Source organism: Trichosurus vulpecula, chromosome 4, assembly GCF_011100635.1.
Source record: "Trichosurus vulpecula isolate mTriVul1 chromosome 4, mTriVul1.pri, whole genome shotgun sequence".
Lineage (NCBI taxonomy): Eukaryota > Metazoa > Chordata > Mammalia > Diprotodontia > Phalangeridae > Trichosurus > Trichosurus vulpecula.
This window is the reverse complement of record NC_050576.1, coordinates 208055315-208076297: the sequence shown is the minus strand read 5'-3', so window position 1 is coordinate 208076297 and position 20983 is coordinate 208055315. Positions and strand designations below refer to the sequence as shown.

The 20983-nt window shown below is 35.7% G+C and overlaps 1 protein-coding gene across 1 annotated transcript in view; it reads right to left on the bottom strand.

Annotated features, from left to right (window-relative positions):
- Window positions 1-20983, bottom strand: part of ABCA5 (ATP binding cassette subfamily A member 5) — a 119812-nt gene that overhangs the window by 51680 nt on the left and 47149 nt on the right. Inside the window, exons 13-21 of the mRNA XM_036755886.1 lie at window positions 20768-20943; window positions 19740-19859; window positions 16135-16273; window positions 15471-15561; window positions 15184-15323; window positions 8421-8540; window positions 7006-7207; window positions 5143-5312; window positions 850-977 (exon numbers count right to left, since the gene is read on the bottom strand). Coding sequence (XP_036611781.1) covers window positions 850-977; window positions 5143-5312; window positions 7006-7207; window positions 8421-8540; window positions 15184-15323; window positions 15471-15561; window positions 16135-16273; window positions 19740-19859; window positions 20768-20943 — 1286 coding nt within the window. The remainder of the gene's footprint in view (window positions 1-849; window positions 978-5142; window positions 5313-7005; window positions 7208-8420; window positions 8541-15183; window positions 15324-15470; window positions 15562-16134; window positions 16274-19739; window positions 19860-20767; window positions 20944-20983) is intronic.

Sequence of the window (20983 nt, the reverse complement as noted above, 5' to 3'; positions counted from 1 at the left end):
AAGAGAAAAATAATTACTAGAGTGCAACTGATTTAGTATTTTACTATGACTGATACTAGAGAATGAATCATAGTACTAATGAAAAGTTATAAACATGTCTTAAAACAAAAAAGAAAAATAACTGCTACGGTGCATTTGATTTTGCATTTTACTGTTACTGATACGCTACTTTGTAACTATTGTTATATTCCACATATCTTTCGACTCTCCAAATGTTTCTTAAGATAGTTTGATAGCTCCTGGCCTTGGTACTTACAATTTCCTGACTGACACTAAAAATAGTGTAACTTTGAAGAGGGAACCTTGAGCCATGAACTTGAAAGCTTGTCTAAGAGATCTATATATAGTTAGCAAACATAAAATGGAAACTGAAAGACAGTTGAAGCCCTTTACTGTGTCTAGTCTATTGGTCAAACTTTAACAAGAGATATACACAGCTTAATATTTGTACATTCTCAAAAGTAAAATTCAGTTTTTAACAACCACATTCAATTGGCTACTGACTAGTTTTAACATAATTCTGGTCTTTTATCACTCCATGGAAATATATTAATTTAGTTTTAGTTTTCAACATTCACTTCCACAAGATTTTGAGTTCCAAATTTTCTTCCCATCTCTTCGCTCCACCCACCCCAAGACGGCATGCATTCTGATTACCCCTTCCCCAAATCTGCCCTCCTTTCTGTCACCACCACCACCCCCTTCTCCTATATTCCATGGAAACATACATCAGATAAGCTGAGCTTTACCAACAAAAATTAATATGATACACATAGATACAGATACACATGCCACATACACATACGCGCACACACACACAAACACATTTTATCTACTTGTTTCTCTTACCTTCCCCGAATGCATTACATTTAAAGCTGCACTGTGAGGAGCAGCAGATACATAGTCACTGACATTTAACAAATCCACCAAGATGTTCTGACTCGTGAAGAAACTTAGGAGGTCATCAATATCAGTGTCTGGCATAAAGAAATAAGAAGCTGTCAATGAATTAATTACTTTAGATGAAAAAATAATTACACCACCACAATCAAAAATGACTTTTTTTTAAACAGAAAATTTCAACCATTTTATCTTTTCGTCATTCTACACACTCCCCTATGGTTTTAATGATCAGCTCCATCTATATAGAAGATTCAAATCTAATATGTTCACCCCTCAAATTTCCACTGTACTTTATTCCCAAAATTCCAAATATCTATTTATCATCTCCACCTTGCTGTTCAATTGTCACCTCAAAATTTAAGTCACCACTTTTTCCATGTTCAAAACTTAGCTTACCACCTTTTCCATGAAAACTTTTCCCTATTCTATCTTTCCCATTTCTCTCAATAATATTCCCAGTCACCCAGGTTCTTGACCTTGTTGTCACTTCTATCTCTTCCCCCTCCCTAAGCCCATAATTCTCTAACCTATATGTATTCTATAATTTCCTAAACCATAATTCTATCTAAATCTACATTCAGTTATTTACCAAGTCTGTTGATCTTAGGATCAGTGGATTATAAATTTAGAGCTATAAGGGATCTCAGAAGTTATCTAGTACAACCTTCCCTCTCCTTTCCCCCATTTTATTGACGAGGAAACTGAAGAGGAGAAGGGGTGACATGCCCAAAAGCACAGAGCAGGTAAGCGGCAAGATGAGATTTGAAACCAAGTCCTCTTTCCACAATATTGCCTCTCATACTATCAACACACTAGTTCAGATCTTCCTAACTTGAACTATTCTGTCTCTGGTCTCCTCACTCCAATTCATCCTTTATACTGCAGCCAAAATGATCTTCCTAATACACTTCTGACTATCACTTCCTTGCTCAAAAAAACTCTACTGGTTCTCCTGGCTTCCCATCACTTACTGGACACACACAGCCCAACAGTACTTTAGAATGGCATTCAAACCCTGCAGTCTGATTCAAACCTATCTTTCTGGCCTTATTTCATACTTCAAACACTCTATATTCCATACAAAATGAACCGCTTGCCATCCATCTCTCAGTCTCATCCGGCCTTTCCCTGCCTTTGTGTTTTCACTTACGTTATTCTCTTGGCTAAAATATACTCATCCTCCTCATGTCTATGTGGTTAAATTTTTTCTTCTTTCAAGACTACACACATGGTACCTTTTTTGTGAAACCTACTATGATTCCCTAGGTTCAATATTCCTCTTATAATCTGGAAGCTTTCCTTCATTCTTACCATATTCTAGCTTTTCTTATAATTATTTGTGTACATGCCTCATCCTCACTCTTAATACTGTTAGCTCCTAAACAGTAGTGACTAAGTTATTTTTCATCTCTGTATCCTGAAAACAGTGAACATAATAGGTAATACATAAATATTTGCTCAGCTGTATTAAGTAAGTTAAATTTCTTCTGCCAATTAGCATCAGAAGCATAATAATTTACTCACAAAATCTAGATTTTCTTAAAATTAAAATTCATATGAAGAAAGAAACATGTTTGATATGTGTAGTCTTCATCACCATAGATGATCTAAATATAAACGTGTTTTCCAAGTACCAGGGTTAAAGGGTTAAGGTCAATGCTCAAGCTATCAAATGACAATGGTGAAAAGTGCAACAGTTAGAAAGAAGGGAAGAAAACAGTTCCAAATTTTTTGGAGCTCTTCCTAGTACAGGATAATCTTTGACAATTACAGTATTAACTATGCCACTTGCTGGTCACCAGAAGCCAGACAGAAAAACTGCACTATTAAACATACTACAATAAAGTCTTGATAAATAATATCTGTTTGAAACTCTAATTTGTTCCATGTCACTCCTTTGCTTAAGAAATTTCCTACAGCCTCCAAAATAAAATTCTGACTCCTCTCTCTGACATTTAAAACCCTTCACAATCTAACAATTCCACCAACTCTTCACAATTCCAAGCAATCTTTCCAGATTACTGTCTCTCACACACTCTAGGAACTAACAAAATTGGTCTACTTGTGTTTCTGATACTCCTGCCTCTTTGCCTTTGTATGAGCTGTCACTCATACCTAGAATGCTCTCCCTTCTCATCTCTACCTCTTGAAATTTCTAGCTCCACTCAAGGTTGATCTCAAACTCAACCTTAATAACATAAGGCTTATCATGATTCCCCTGAGTACTAGTGCCTATTGCCCAAAATTATCTTTAAAAAAAAAAAAAATATATATATATATATATGTGTGTGTGTGTGTGTGTGTGTGTGTGTATTTAAATATACACACACACACACACACTCGATTGCACACATGTTGCCTCCCCTGACAGAATGCAAGGCCTTTCAAGGCACGCACAGTTTTCTTTTTGCCTTTATAGCACCAACACTTCACCTGGCACACAGTAGCTCACTTAGTAAAAGCTTTTTGAATTTAACCAACAATATCTTTACTAGGATAGTACCATTTTGGGAATGAAAAAGACGAATTGAGAAATGAAGAATTCTTACATATTATAATAAACTACATAGTCTACTCTCTGGTATCCATTTGAGCTATTAAATTTTGTGCATACCATTATCTACTCTGCTCTATTTTGTACTTTATAACTACAAATGGAATTTCTCTTCATTCTAATCTAGCTGGTGCTGACAATTAAGATTTTTTAAAACAAGTAAAAATGCTTCTTTTTAATAGAAATGAATAAACAAGTTTATTGTTATCAGTACTGTTATCAGTTCTGCTTTAGGAAGATCATGCACTTGACTGAGAGGTATTACTTAGCATTCCTCATGCATTCAATGGGAGAGAGGAAGCACAAATATAGGAAGCACACTGTTGGGCAATCAGACTTTTACGGAATTTTCATAATTTTTTAAATGAAGAATAGTAATACCTTAGTTCTATGAAGGCTCCAAAACTATAATGGTACTGAATCAAAAATTTATATAAGAAAGTTACCAAACAAATGGATAGACAGAGAAGTACATTTCTCTAACAGTGTAAAAAAAAATCTCTATGCACTGAGCAACAACCGGAATAGCTGAGAATAACTGAAGATCAGAAGACCCAAAGATTACACCAAACAAAATGTAATTCCTTTGTTTGCTAAAAATAGGAAAAGGGGGACAACTAGGTGGCCCAGTGAGTAGAGCACCAGCCCTGGAGTCAGGAGGACCTGAGTTCAAATCTGACCTCAGGCACTTGACACATGTACTAGCCTGTGTGACCTTGGGCAAGTCACTTAACCCCAACTGCCCTGCCAAAAAAAAACCCAAAAAAAAAATTAATAAAAAATAAAAAATAGGAAAAGGAATGCCTTCATTATTTGGTGGGAGGCAATGTTAATGTTTAAACAATGAAATGAATAATTTATGGTCTTCCCCACTAGGGAAAAAAAATTCCAAAAAACTGAAAATGATAACTGTCTTCTACCTTGTGTTTCACCCCTCTAGCCATCCAGGTTAAAAAAAAATTAAATAAACAAAAGAGAAAACTGGTAGAAGAAACAAGAAATTTTTAGAAGGAAAAAAACGTAGAAAAAAGAAGGAAACATCAAAATTAGCAGCAGAGTTAACCAGTCAGCACAGGCTTTGACAACAGAGAAAATATAAAAATAAATAATTTAAAAATACTTAGCCGCCTCTCAAGTCATTACTGTGGCACAGATGCATGTCAATTATGTTACAAGAGAAAGCAACAGCACACACTCCAATATACGTATTACAACCCAATCCAGTATTTAGACGTATCAATGATGGCCCTGAGTCGGTTAGAAAGCTTTAAACTATCTATATTCATTATATTCTGTTTTAAAAAATAAAGTACTTAACATATTGTATAAAAACTTCCATAAAGAGTTAACTCCAAAGATTTTATGCCTAAAGACTAAAATATCAATGAAAATTTGGGCTTTATTAAAAAATTAGATAATACAAGTATTACTGTATTGTGAAGGCAAATTTATTATAACTATAAGAATATATTGGAATATTACATAATTATAATCTTATTATCATAAATGTTATTGAAATATTAAATAATTATAAGTGTTTACATAAGATAAACTGTCATGTCTATATTTATATTACTCTTCATTAATAACAAGATTAACTTTGTTTTAAATTATTTAGATTTTATGTTCAGTTTGAAATTTCACCTCAGAATATTTCAAGAATCTACCTGAACCCCAAATCTTACCAGTTGAGTTTTGAAGAAGAAGGCTTGTTTTGTATTTGTGAGTTTTCTCTCCAGGTTTCAAAAAATATAAGTCTGGAGTAAGTTTGATGGGAGCAACAGTATTCTTAAAATAATGATGAACCAAAAACATGAAAACCTGAACAGCAAGAAATAGTAAAAGCAGGAACAACCTTTAAAAAAAAAAAGGCTTATTAATTTAAAAGTCTTGTAAGTCATGGCATTTTTTTCTAAGTTACTAAAAAATGTTTTAAACAAATTCTTATTCACATGATAGGTATGAAGTCTCTAAAAAGGAAACACATTGAGGCACTGGCAGAAAGACTAAAAAAAAGCATACAGTATTCAGTTCTGTGGAAAAATTAATTCTTACAATTTTAGCTCCAAGTATAAAAACTGAGTAACTGATACTGAAATTAAGCAATAGTAAAAAGGAGATTTCTGAGTCAAGTTAACGCTACACAGTCACATCACGTAAAACTAAACTGTTATATACACACATACACACATACTTTGGATTAGACAGTATATCACTCTTGATTTGAGAAATCCCAGACTGATTAGTAGAATCACTATGATGATTACAAATTTCTTCATGATGTGAAAGCAGAGAGAGGAGAGTCCTGGATTTGCCCTATCTTACTTAAACATGAGCTGCTTTTTCAGTATAAATTAGGCAAGTCATGTCCACTGCCCATTATTTAAGTTTTTCCTTGACACTCAGTCTCTTTTGTAAGAGATTTCAATGTCATGTTCTTGTCTTCAGCAGATTACCCCTCATCCTTGTGATGAACAAGGTTATAAGATAATCACAAACCCACACCTCAGAACTGTGTACTTAGTGACAATTTGGAGTTCAGCCTAACAGATCCTGCTTCCTCACATTTATTTCATATATTATGAGCTATTAACATATAAAATAGATATTTATATGTATGAGAAAAAACCTCCTAAGTACACCATCTGTACTTATCTCTAAACATTAAATTGAATTTCTACTATTAATTGTTTTTTATAAAGAAACCATAGAAATACAATTTGTATGAAGATTCTTAATAAATTTTATTTCATGAAGGCAATGTTTGTAAAGAGGACACCTTATAGACATTTGGTTGATGAACAGTGTAACACGAATACAATTATACAGTGGTTTATGGTTTAGAAAGTGTTTTCCTCATGACAGTCCTGTGAATTAGCAGCATCTTACTCATAAGGCAACTGAGGCTCAAGAGGTGAAGTGACTTATGCCCAGGTGAATAGCTATTAAGTGTCAGAGATGTAATATGAATCCATATCCCCTGACTCAAAGTATAGTCTTTTCCCACTATTCCACCTTGTTTTCTAACTAAGAGAATACATTGAGAATTCTGAGAACTACATTGGAGATCTGGCTCCAAACATACATGCTTGATGAAATCTCTCAACTTCTCTGCATTTCCACTACTCATCTATCAGACAGGAATAATAATAATTTCTTTATTTAACACACAGGATTGTTGTGAAGAAATAAGATAAAAAGTATGCAAACACTTTGAAAAAGGTGAAGGAGCTATACAAATACAAGTTATGACAATGAAGAAGATCATAGACTATTTAAGCACAGAATTTTGAGTTGAAGGTACCTTAGAGTGGGATCCCCTCATTTTACAGATGAGTGAAATGATCAAGATTACTAGTAGTCAATTAACTTAAGTAACTGTAAGCATAGCCGTATTTTTGTTCATCTCTGGTAATACGTACTAGTAGCTATCTTAGGCTTTCAAAATTATATGAATCATTTTCTACATTTAAAAAGTGTGAAGATAAGCTCAGTATATACCTCTTAGGAGAAAACTCAATTTAGGCAGAAGGGATGATTATACTTACACAGATCTCAGTGATCTACCTTCACGTTTCAAAGTAAGAAAATGAAGCTTTGTTATCATACACACTTGCTGCTTCCAAAGGGCCATGGTGCTCAATGTGGAAGTTTCGGTTTCAGAGAGTATTAGTAGACTCTGCTCCATTTCATCAAAAGATTTTGAATCTATTTCTTCCTCTGATTGCTGCTGGCTAAATATACTATAATCTATACATCAAAAAGAAAAATTTATTAATGTTAAATGGCATACTTCTCCCAAAAGTAAAAAGGTTCCTGTAATAGACACCTTAATGTGCACTGAGAACAATAAATTTACTTCCAATATCTATTTATCTTCAGCTGGCCCAAAACCAAGAACATTAATGTCAAATCTTTTAAACAATGAAGAATATGAAATTACGCAATGTTTAAAATACGTATTTCTAAAATGATTACGAGTGCTTCAGGTAAAAAGTAAAATCATCAAACTATCTTTTAACCATCTACAGATTAAACTGAACAACAAAGTGGAGAGGTTTTTAAACCAAAGACTAATATATTACCATTTTATTATGAAATACAACCTTAAAGTTTTAAGATATGAGTACATAATCACTCTTACCACTATCTTCTCACTAAATAAACAAAAGTCTCTAGAGGACACTTGAGTTATTTTCCCTCCAATAATTCTAATCATAGAAGAAAAGGCTTTACATATTATAAAGTCCAACTTCTCACCCCAGAAATTCATTTTATAGCATGCCTAGCAAATAAAAACACAGACTGAGCTTCAATACTACTAGAATATAAAAGTATCATTTAATATACTAAATAAAATTATGCCTTGTCAAGACTTTAAGGGCTTTATTAATGTTCTCTGCAGTGTTTTAGAGGTTTTTCACCTGTATAACCAGGCTGTCTTCTTTAACATTTCCCTACATTTTCTCACCTAGACAACCCAGACACTAACAGCAAATACAGAGAACACAGGAGTGAAATCCTAGGCATAAATGGACAGATGCCCCGGGCACAGTCTTCCTAAAGAAGCAGAGGTATAGGGAGTGGCTCAAGCAAACATCCTATATCCTCCACTATCTTATATCTATCAAACTATAAAATGGTAAAATCACATTTCTATCAACATCATGATATTCGTGTAGCACTACTATCACCTCACCTCCACTTCTCAGAATCCTTAACCTAACTTTTCTGATCCCCCCCGTTGTTAGTACTCTCTCCCTCCCACAATTACTTTGTATTTACTTATCTGTGCACATGCTGTATCCCTCCAGCAGAATGCCAGCTGAGGGCAGGTATTGTTTCATTTTGCCTTTGTATCCCCTGTGCTTAGCACAATACCTCGCACATAGTAGGTGCTTAATGTCTGTTAAACGGAATTGAATTTCTGGTTCTGTGTTGTCAGAGAAAGTAAGGTTTTTACCAGCTTGATCAATTTCTGCTTCAACTTCCAGCTTTAGGAACACATCTTCCAATGTTGTCATGGAAACTCCGTAAGAAATAACTCCCAAATTAGAATGGGTCTCTAGGTCAGAAAACAAGCCTAAAAGCAGAAATAAAAAAAATACTTGTTTACTTAAGTACACTAATGTCCCATTCTCTACAAATTTCTCTCAGGGGAAATACGATACAGCAGTGAGAACCTTAACCTGAGAATCTAAAAACTGCTCTAGGGTCTTCCAGTGACCACATGTGTGACCTTGGGCACATTTCTTAACCTCTCTGAATTCCAATTTTCTCATCTCTCAAACAAGAGAACTGGATTAAATGATCTTTAAGATCCTTTCTAAAACCAAAATTTGTTTATAAAGCAGCATGTAATCAAATACTTTGTGAAAGCAAAATAAATATGTAGGACATGTTATTTCTGCTAATGGAAAGCAGAGGGGGGAAATGGCCGATTAAAGCCCAGTCCTCAGAGAGGCACTCTTGAAAACATTAAGGGCTTTATTAATGTTTTCTCCACTGTTTTAGAAATTTTTCACCTGTATAACCAGGCTGTCTTCTTTAACATTTCCCTGCATTTTCTCACCTAGACAACCCAGACAGGAACAGCAAATATAGAGAACGCAGGAGTGAAATGCCTAGAACTCAAAACCTAAAGAGAATGGACAAAAGGCTGTTAATTGTAGTGCTAAGCAGCGCATTTTGAACCAAGGGAGTATAGTACATCTATTCATTAGGACACCAGGAAAGACACACAAATGGAGATTACTTGGACAGGCTACAACATGCTGGATAGGGATTGATCTGTTACTGATAAAGGAATTCCTCACTTCTCTCATAGGGCTTCAAGGTCAGGGGGCATAGCCATCACAAGAAAAGACACCAGAAAGATACCAGCAAGACCAGCCACAGAAAAAGCTAGAGGCTGCACAGAAGGTACCAAAGAGAAATTCCATGGTGGGTACTGCTGGAAAAACACTAAGACAGTAAGTCTTTTGATGACTTGCTTATTGAACCAGGGAGGATGCTAGAAGATGGATTTCTCACCCTTGACTACTGATGGTATGCTTCTAAAAGGTCATTTGGATTTGCCAGGAATAGCCAACACAAGACTGAGAAGTAGGAGTTTTTCAGCTCTTTACCAGAACAACGAATTTTCCATGAGTTTTATTACTGTATTTTTAAAATTCTGATTTCATTCAATAAATGTATTCTACTCTATGATACCAGTGTATTTTCCTTTCCATCATAAAAAGTTACCATGGAGATGAGAATAATTTGGGGAAACCGGAAGCATAAGTCAATTTTGATAAATTTATAAAATTTCATATAAGGGATCTTTACATTTTAAACTCTAGATCAATCCAAGAAAACAAAGGTACCCAAACGAGCACTGGGAGGTTGGGGCTTAGGGATCCTGGCAAGCACTCCTATCTTTGCACAGCATGAAAGAGGCTTAAGGCTATCAGCCTACCTCAGAACACCACACCTGGTACTGAGACTTTTACTGAGCAGCTATTCCAGACTGGAAAACTACCTATATCAGCATCAACAACTTCCTTTACATATATAACAACGGTCTATGATTTTTTTCCCCCATTCCTTGGGCATCTTCTCCTTGAACTATATTATGACAAGCCCTTAATGCTTTCGAGATAATGTAGCCAACTGTAGTCTCAAATTTCTTCTGTATGTACTTAGTCTGATGAATCATGTTCCTGAATTTTGTCTTCTTATGTGCCATTTCAATTTCTTTGTATAACATAACAGGCACTGTAATGTTATGGTCTAAATGCGGTGGCTCTTTTATTACTAAGGACTAAGAAATCTGTTACATTTTCCACCAATTTGTTGTTCTCTTGTCATGTTCATCTCTGAATGCTTAGGATAATGTGGCTCAGTTGGATCTGACACTAAGCTTTTTCCAGACTAGTTTTTACTTCTAGTCCTTTTCTCTTTGTTTTACAAGGCCTTTTAACTTATAATCTACCGAGCTGCTTTACAGTACCTTAGAAATGAATTGCCAGAACATACTAACCAGAATTAACGTCAACATTCATAAAATCTAGTTTTAGTCTGGTGGGTCTATGATGTAATTTCTTTTTGGTTCATTCCCCAACCAGGATTTCCCCTTGGAATATGAGAATTTGGCTTGCTTTTCTCCTTGGAAACATCAGATTGTGGTTTATATTGCATGTAGGTCTCAAAAAAGAAAAGCAGCTCTAATGCAAGCAATTAGTTCTAAAAGACATCAAATAAAGAAACTACTTTATATCACATGACATAAAACAGAAAAAAGGACTTGCATTCAAGATCATAAACAATTAAGACAACTCTCTTCTCTCCAGCAGGCTTCCATCTCTTCCAGGGATTGAGAGTTCTTTAGATCTATAGTATTTCAAATTTCTGACAAATATAGTGACATGAAAGTTAAAGTCAATTCCCTTCAGAATCATTTCAGGAAATATTTAAAAGGGCAACTGATCATCTAAAAATACAATAAAATCAAAGGGAAACACTAGTAAGCTCTTCCACCTAGTCTAGAAGTTTAAAAGAAGATGGGCTGTAAGCCTGTGGGGACTCTGATCAAGAGTACAAGCTGGGGGCCTGAAACCAATGTGATCTCCAGTAAAAAGATCCTGAAGCCAGGTCAGTCCCAAAATGTCAGAATCAGAGCAGCAAAGTCAGCTCCCTACAGGTGACTATGTAAGGAAATGTAAATGGAAGAGAGATGCTTAGGTTGTCCATGCCATGGCTCTCTAGGAGGCACACTCTCTGATATCCTGTTGTGGTAGCAGTGGGGAGTTGCCAACATACAGTCAATGATTTAGTTCAAGGAGATGGGGTTTGGGCCCCTAGGCTAAAGAGGCAGAAACCAGGGAATGAGGCAGAGAATGGGATCTGGTCCAAGTTCTGGGTCTATTCTCCCAATGCAGACTTGGGTGAAAGAAAAAGATGGGAAGGCATCCCGGAAGCCAGAAACTCTATCATGAATTGTTTCAAGCCACAAGCGGTAGCATCCAGATTGTAGAGAAGATACAACCAAGACCTGACACCCCATTCACGAGATGGTGGGAGGGGCAGAGTCTAGCCCTGTCCCAATCAAGGAAATGAGCCTGGAGATCTGAGTAAACTGAAAAAAACTAACAATACTGAGAAGTGGTAAATCCAAGAGAGTAATTCCATAATGTGTATAAGAAAAGAAATAGAAAAAAGAATGTCTAGGCCAAAATCCTCCCAAAGTAGATGAAAAGAATGAAGCAAGAGATAAAAGTTAAACTGGAGTTATAGGGTGGAGCCTTTTCTCTCCCTTCCCTCTTCAAGAAGAAAAGCACTTAGGGTTTCTAGGGAGTTGAACAACTGTACCCTCCAATGGGCCTCACCTACTGAAGAGAACTATACAATCCTCCAGACTTAATAGTGCTATCCTGGGGTTGCAATCTCCCATTGATGTGGAAAGAACCTAGGATCACTAGAGAGTCAACTTGATCCCTTTCCTCTTACCTGCACAGTCCAGATAACATACTGCACTGCTAAAGAGGGTTTTTGGCTCTTCACTGTGGTTCCATATCTTCCTCCAGCTTTTTCTCTATCTAGGAACTCCTCTACTGGTTCCAAGAGTCAGAATCCATGAACACTTTCAAAACCACTCCATCATTACCCCTCTCTTTAGCCCTGTGGCTGAAGTAAACACCCAGTAGATACCTCCCAGAAGCACAGGATTTTTCTACAGGGAATAAGAGTTTGTGTCTGTGTATGAAATACCTCTTCTAAAAGAATATCACACTCCTGTCTCTACTTTCTCTTTTAAAGATGCAATTTAGAGGACTGCATAGGTCCCTGGGAAGTAAGGCTCATCGGAGAGCTTGGTTGCTTAGCATATAACAATAAAATCCCAAATCCTTTCCTCTTTTAGGGGGTGGAGACCCACTTAGCCTAAAACCATTATATCTAGAAGGTGATGGTGCTTGGTGAAGTGATCCTTGAAGAAATTCACTGAAGGGGAGGGCTGCTTGACTCTTAGCTACTTCTTTGAGAAGTCAGTGTTCTGTCCAAAGTAGTATTATAAGACTAGAGCACTGGGGGATGTGCAAGGGTGACTCTCTAGCAAAGCCAAGTATCTGTAGGGAAGGGGAAAGGAAAGGAAAGGAAACCCAGGGTAGTTTTATATGTTAAAAGGAGTTTCTAGGAAGGAAGGCAACATTCAAGACGGAAGAGAAAGTTGTTTATACTGTTTAGGAGCTCAGGTGTGAGTTCCTTTAGTTGTTTTATTGTTTTGGCCTTTTTTCAAGTTAAAGTCTTCACTATATTTGATAGTTTGTAACCCTGTGTGGTAACTAAAGCTACTTTACCTTTTCTGTAAAGAAAAGGTCAAATTTCAACACTTCCAAAGGAAATTCAGAATGGAGGTATTAATCAAATGAGAGATGGTAGGCAATACAAGACTGGATCTAGTTCTATCTGGGCACTGTTTCCTCACTGTCAACCCAGTGTCACCCTTTGCTTCCATAACACTTTGCTTAGCAAGAACAAGTTGTTGGGATTGTTTGGACTCCTTGTTGTAGCAGCTGTTACATATCTGTTAAACTTTTGTAGGAAAGTTACAATCAGGGTGGTTTTTAAGTTTCCATTTTTTATCATTAACAGCACATTTAAATATGTCAGGTTGAAGCTGTTGCAGTTGTTTTGAAATGTCTTCTAATCATTATCCTTTCTTCTAATTTGCTGGTAATTCGGATCTTGATCTAACTACTGAACAGTCTGACTACAGTCGATACAGTACTTGTCAGCAAACAGTCATTTCTTGCATGTTAAGATGTTGTCAACACTATTGTTTCTGCTGCTGTTCAGTGCTCATCATATCTAGCACTTCCCAAATCTCTTCTAGACATATTTATGATATATAAACATTAGGCTTCTGAGTAGGCTATATAAACTCGTGGCCTCTTCTATATCCTCAAACCTGAGCCATATTTTCCAACAAACTTTTCTCTGTCTTATCCTACCCTATACTTTCCCATCAAAGTCACCAAGTGCAAAAATGTACACTGATTTGAATTAGAACATTTTTAAAAGTTCTTTATAGGTTTTCTCTTCATTCTCTACATTAGATATTGATACATAAGTTGCTATTATCTTCATGGTGAACCTCTTTGCTTATGGTTTATCATGAGCACTTCAATATAAGACGGCCAATATGTATCTCATGAAATTATATTTCTTAATGCCTTTGGGAAAGTGATGAAACCAAGTTGGTCAATTTGTGTATTTACATCCCTAAGGAGACAATCTTTCTATTTAATTACAACTTTTTATTTCATTTATTGTAAAAGTTATCAATACTGTTCTGATTCCATTCTTGAAATATTACATCCATTCACTAATCAATGGATGACCAAACGTTTAAAGTATCTACTGTTAAGTTATCGTATACAGATTACATAAAAATTATGTGATTCTTAGCTCCATCCCACCATTAACCTCTTTTCTGCCACTCTACCACTACTATAATAGAACCTAAAAAGGGCTGCAAGCGACCAAGTGCTATTTTTTATTTTATTTCATGCAATGCTATGGGGTAAAGAATACATTACCTAGTGGACACAACCTACTGGTGACTTGTCTCTTTATTACTCTGGTCCTCAGAAAACATTATGGAGTCTATTGCTGGGCTGCTACTAGAAGCATTTCTAGCATGGCAGAATCTCCCAGAACCTACCCTCAGTTGCCACAGCCTTTGAGAATTCAGGCATCTCTATGTCAGGATGATGTAGTAGAATAAGGCTTTGTGGAATATTTCCAAATAAATTCAAAAAACCAGTAAAATGTAATATTTATCTTCATAAAATATATGCAAATGGCTTAACTATAATAAAGAAAACTTCACTATCTTCTTCTTTATCATTACACTTGAGGTTTTAATCAATCATTAATATCACAACCCTGAAGCTGGAAGAAAATTTAAAAATCCATATCAAGCGCATTTCTCCCAAGTAGGGCTACAACCAAACTCAGAGCACCCTGTTTCCTTCGAATATTTTTCTTATCCTTTACAAGCTCTTCATTAAATTCAGTAAGACTCACTGAGAAGACAAAGGGGAAGGATATTATTCAGAAATGAAACTAATATAAAATAACATACAAGTAAAATGTTCTTAGAAAATGAAACACACCTCTCACCTCCTCTCCCCAAATACAGTTAATAAGACTTCTTTCATCCAGATGGGAAATAGCCACTCCCCGACAATCTTCCGCCATGATGTAAATTAGAAATGTTATCACTTTCACCTGTAAAACCCTGAGTCTCAGTGAGGTGACACACCCTGCTCTGATCTTGTAATATGTTGATATTATTTACTGGATATTTTAATTATTGTGAAAACAATGAATTCACAAATCCACTCTAAAGGAGTGAGGCCTGAGAAATTTATTCCATGGGCAGAGCCTCAAATTCAGGGTATAGAAGAAAAGAAGAAATGTAAGCAGGATTCTAGAATTCAGACCAGGAAGACACCTTAGAAAGTATATGTTGCTTCTTGCTCCTGTCAAAAGTAAAACAGAAGAAAGCAGCCTTCTCTTTAATTAGAAAAAAAAAATTATAGTATATTACTTGCCACAACTACTAAATAGCATGGAGGAAAGTAATTAGGGAGAAAACTTGTTTGTGTTAGTCCTGAATCTCAACTCAATATCAATAGATGGGACTAATCAGTCAGGAATTTGTAAAAATAAGTAAATACCTGAAAATTTGTCCATGTCTTTAAAAGGCAAGCTAAAGACAAGTTGCTGGTCATTCTGCTGTAATAAGTTAGCTCCAGGCACATGCTGTTTAACCAGTGATGAAAGAGATTCTGTGATGCAATGCTTGTCTATGTACATGCTGAAGAAAACCCAGAAATCATAATGATGTTTATTACAGAATAAACTAGGAAAACAGTTCATTTTAAACTATGATTGCTTTGAATTGACACAAACAATTCAGCTACATTGAGAGTGCCAAATGGGAAGCAAATGTTTAAAATAATACCTCAGTCGGTAGCCAATTCCCCATTTGCTTTTGAGAAACAAAGAAGAACCAACACATTTCAGCATTCCTTGTGATATCACAGCTTTCCTATCTGTAAAGAAATTTACAATTTAAGAAATTCCACTTTCAAAACAGCTATACTTTGGTACTGGTTATTTTGTTTTCATAATTACATATTCAAAAACCAATTTTAATTATTAAACTTTAACAGAGAAAATACTGATGAATAGATTAGTGACCTCCCAGATATAAATTAATTTCAGAGATTACAGAATTTAATTTCCACCTCCTAATCTATTAAAAAAAACTATTTGTGCTATTAAATCTGAACTACAAAAAAAAAAAAAGGTTGCTTGTGTAAAATAAAGGTTTCTCACCTTTTTTGTCATAGACCCCTTTGGCAGTCTTTTGAAGCCTACAGGACCTTTCTCAGAATATTTTGTTGTCTATATTAAACGCTAAATTTCAATTAGAGGTTAGTGAAAATAAAAATGTAATTTTTATCACACAAATTTAAGAACTTTGGCCTAGAGTAAATGCTCTCAGGTAATATTTTTAATCTTTAAGCTACCTTAGCCATTCCTCAAAATGCAACACCTCATGCTGATTTCCTTAGCACCCACAACCCACACCAACTTTTTCTTTAAGACAAATAAAATCTCACCAGCAAGAATATCAGCTTCATCCATAAAATGAGTACTAAGTACTATTACTCGATTACTTTTTCTGTATTTCAAGAGATTCCAAACAATATGACGTGAGCAAGGATCCATTCCAGCAGTTGGTTCATCTAGTAGTAATACCTGCATTAAAAGAAAATATTAAAAATTCATAGGAAAACATATATAGGGAGATTTAGAAATCTAGCACCCAGAATTCCTGAACACATCCAAAGGCTTCCTTTTGTAAAATGAAATTTTAAACCAGAAGTAGATTTTTAAAATTTTATTAGTTTTTCTACATGAAATTTTTAATTGCTAACAGAATAATTAACAGAAAATTGATTACTGATGTCTCCAATTTGGCTAGAAGAAATCATTTGGGATGCATGTATGAGTGTATCTTTAGTACTGAAATTTTTTAGAAACTAAATTCTGCACTCCTATTTGGCAATAAAATGTTTTGTAAACAAAGTGGAAATAAAGAGATAAATAAGGTGGAAAGGAGAACATAATACAAAAATTTCTGATCCACGTAAAAATCGATCAAAGTGTTTTACTACAGTACAACGCAAATCATGCCAAGACAATTATTCAATGAGCTTAAAACAGAGATATCCAAAAGGTCCCTATTTAAGTCTATCTGCAATTCAATACACATTTATTAGGCCCTTATTATGTATAAGGCCCTGTGCTAGGCAATGGGGATATCACATGCAAAAGGCTAAGTAAATTCATGATTACCTGAGGAGGGATGAGGCACTAACAACTAAGGGAATCAAGAAATGTGTCATATAGAAAATGCTAAAAAAAAAAAAAAAAAAAAAAAAGAAAGAAAAGAAAAAGAAAATGCTACCTAAACTGTAATTTAAAGGATACAAAGGATTCTAAGATGTAGAGGTAAGAAGGAAATGTATTCTAGACACATGGGACAGTTTACCCAAAGCAGGAGATGGACTATCAAGTTTGATAAACATCAAGTAAGTCTTGGAACAGAGAGTACATCAAGTGGAATACTGGGAAGCAAATCTGGAAAGACGGGATGGTCTGAGCTAGGGCTATATGAGGAAGGAGGAGAAATGGGAAAATGGGAGCCTGTGATCAAGAGAGAAATGTCATAGCTCTGATACATGGATAAGGACTAGGGTTATCTGTGAAATAAAGCTATTTCTGAGAAGACCTTCTGGGTATGCCTTCATCCCTGGCATATTGGGTGGCCTTCTACTCTAGGGGTGGATTATGATTTCAATCTAGTAGCCAGGAAACTCAATTACTACCTTATCCTTTACTCACCACAGACATCTCAGAACAGTAAGAGATCTCTTGGATTTCCTACTTATGTGTGACAATTCCTTCTCAGCTCCCACTGATAAATAATCATATTCCTCCCACATACTGTGGGTACCCCAACCCCCAAGGCTCTGTACTGGGCCCTCTTTCTTTTTTCAATACAATCTCCTAGTGATTTCATCAGCTATCATCTCCCATGGGTTTAATTATCATCTCTATGCAGGCAAATTCTGGTTCTATGTATCAAGACTGCAATTTCTCTTTTGAGTCCAGTCACTTTTGAGTTCCAAACAATATATCCCAAAGTGAACTCTTTCCCCTTTCCCAAAATGCACTGCTTCCGGCGAAGGAAATACCCTCCTTCTGATGCGGTTTGGGGTGGGAGGGCGGTTCAGGCACCCTTCAAGGACCTGAGAATTGGATAGGGTCATCTGGAATGAATTCATGGATTCAAGCATTCTTTAAGTCAAGGTAATAAAGGTTTATTGTTATGCTTTTCAGCAGGCAAGAGTACTTAGGGAACCTGTGATCTTAGAGGGGTACAGTTAAAAGTTTATATGGGATAAGCTATAGTAAAACATGTGCCAAATATGCTAACTAGGTGATTCAGGGAGGATTAGGGAGTGGTTAAGGAATGGTCAGTTCTTAAAGGAACATGCACTTTTTGTATCTACTGCTCAGGCATTTTACCCAGAGTTCACTGGGAAAAACCCAAAGGGGTGCTACAGGGAGTGTGATTTTTAGGCCTGCAACATCACTAAGTCAACTAGCCATCAGGGCTGACTGAGGAATGCCCAGTCTGTCACCCATCAATGTCTTGTTTCACAAGCTAGATGTAAAGAGTATACATATGTCTAAAGCCGAAGGAGGAGTCCAGAACGTATGTAACAAGGCTGGGAGTTAGTCTACATAATCCAGTGGAATTCTTACTGGTGCAGTTTGTTACTGTACCAGGGATTAAAATAAGTATTTGGCTGGGGCCCACTCTTGAGTAACTGCTAGACATAGTGTCCTTGGGCTGGGGAGAAACTGCCAGGGACAGTGTTTTGAGGCTACGGAAAAACGTGATCTTGGAATTGGGGTCCGAGCACAGGCACCCAAGCACCCCATCACTTCCAGGTTCCCAGGTTCCTAATCTTATCATTAACCTTGACTCCTCAACTCTCCCTCATCTCACATATCCAATTAGTTTTTAACTTTGTCATTTCTACCTCTACATCTCTCCAATCCAACCCCTTCTTTCCACTCACACAGCTAACACCTTAGTTCAGGCCCTTATTACCTCTCACCTAACTTATTGTAACAGCCTCCTAATGAGTCTCCATGTGTCAGATCTCTCACCATCCCATCTATCCTACATACTTGCTGTCAATATAATCTTCCTTAAGCATAGATCTATATACACGATAGACTGGAAATAATCAACAGGAAGGCACTAGAATCAAGAGGGATCAGTAAAAGTTTCCTGCAGAATGTGAGATTTTAACCAGAACTTGAAGGAAGGCAGTGTGTAGAAATGAGGAGGGAGAACATTTCAGACATGGGAGACAGCCAGTGAAAATGCTCAGTTAGAGGAGATGGAATGTCCTGTTCAAGGAACAACAAGGTGTCTAGTACCACTATGCTGGAAGAACATGCAGAAGGGAGGTGATAAAAGGTGTAAGAAGACAGGAAAGGTACTTCAATACTTTCACAGATCTGTGACCTCATTAATGTGGGCATTGCCTCGATTATGAAGTAAAAGGTAACGTAGAAATAATCATTTCTAAGAAATCAATGTGCAAATTTACCATTAGCCCAAACCAAAGTAAGCCTCATTATAGTATTTCCATTGTACCTATTCAGATTTATTGATTAGTGAATATTGATTAGTTTTAGTTTAAAAGGACAATAAGACAGGCAAAAATATTGTAAAGAGCAAGAAAAAATGTTTCTAATTGTATTCAGCTAAGAGGTTGGAGCCACCATACTGAGTAATCAAATCTCTTTGGGCTTTGAGCAAATTATAAGACACACAATTACGTAAACTGCTTAACACTAAGGTTTTTCCGTTTAAGGTTCAATCATTTTGGTTACATACTATAAATGTCTTCACAAAAGTCATTTCTCAGGGGGTTACTACATCTGGTAATCAAACAGCAAGTACAGGCTAAGCAACTTGGTAAAACTGGTTTGGCTTTCTCAACAGGCTGGGTATTGTTCAACAGAAACATTAAGTATCTCAAGCACCTCTATATCACTTTATTTTCCAATCTGCAGAATATGTTGTAGTTGCCCTATAGATAACAGTTTAGATACTTTAGTACTGTACAATATTTACCTTGGGATCTCCAAGAACAGCAATACCCAATGATAACTTTCGTTTCTGACCTCCACTTAATTTTTTTGCTTGGTTATCTTTGATGGCTTGCATATCCAAATCTAGTAAAACTTTCTGCACCTTCATAAGAAAAAGGGAGAAATTACTAAGAATAATATTGTGCCAAAAAATGATGAAATGGACTTTCAGAGGAAACAGGAAAGACCACAGTGAACTACTCATAAAAGTAAACAGAACTATCAGAAGAATTTATACAATGACAATAAACATTATAAAGAAAAAAATAACACTGATGAATTAAATGATAAACCACTTCTCCAGAAATCTAAAGATGAAACTTGCCCCTTACTTCCTGTTAGTGAGGTGAGTTTAAGATGCAGAGGGAGACATACATTTTGGGGCAAGGCCAATATTAGAATTTATTTTACTGGATTATTTATGTTCATGATGAAGGGTGTCTTTTTTTTCCTTTTGTTATTGCTGTTGTTCAGTGGAGAGAGAGGGTGGCCAATAAAAGGGATGGATTATTAATCCAGATAAAATAAGCTTATTTTTTTCCAAATATAGGTATGTACACATGTGTGTATATATATATATATATATATATATATATATATATATATACATACACATATATATTTACATGTACATATTTGTAGGTATATGTATAGCAGCAAAAACAATTTGCTTAATTGTAAATATTGTTTTTTAAATGCTTGCTTTTAAGGTATGAAGGTTTTGACATATATTTACCAAAAAAAAAAATTGAAAAAAAAAATTAACTATGCCCAGCACACTGCTGAAATAGCATCTTCCACATTATGAATAACACTTTTTGAATGTGGTAAGAACAAAAAATTGCAAAAGTTCATCTTAATGTTCTGTACCGTCTTTTTAGCTATTTTTTTAAACAAACATAAGCTTTTCAATTGACATGAGGCAGATTTGCCTTCAGGGTTTCAGACTTATTATCACATTTAGTAAATGTATGGCAAGTAAAGGTATGATTTTCTATTTGAACAGCATACCTCTTGTATTACACTGTTGGCTGGAATCCCTTTGATAGAGGCCAAAATTGACAAATTCTCTTCGACTGTCAGCACATCAAAATTTATATCTAACTGTGGGCAAATTCCAATCATTTTTCTTGCTTCAAACATTTCATCAATTTCTGAGACTCTATGTCCATAAATAGATGCGAGTCCTAAAAGCATAAGCATAAAAATTACTTTATATATAAAACC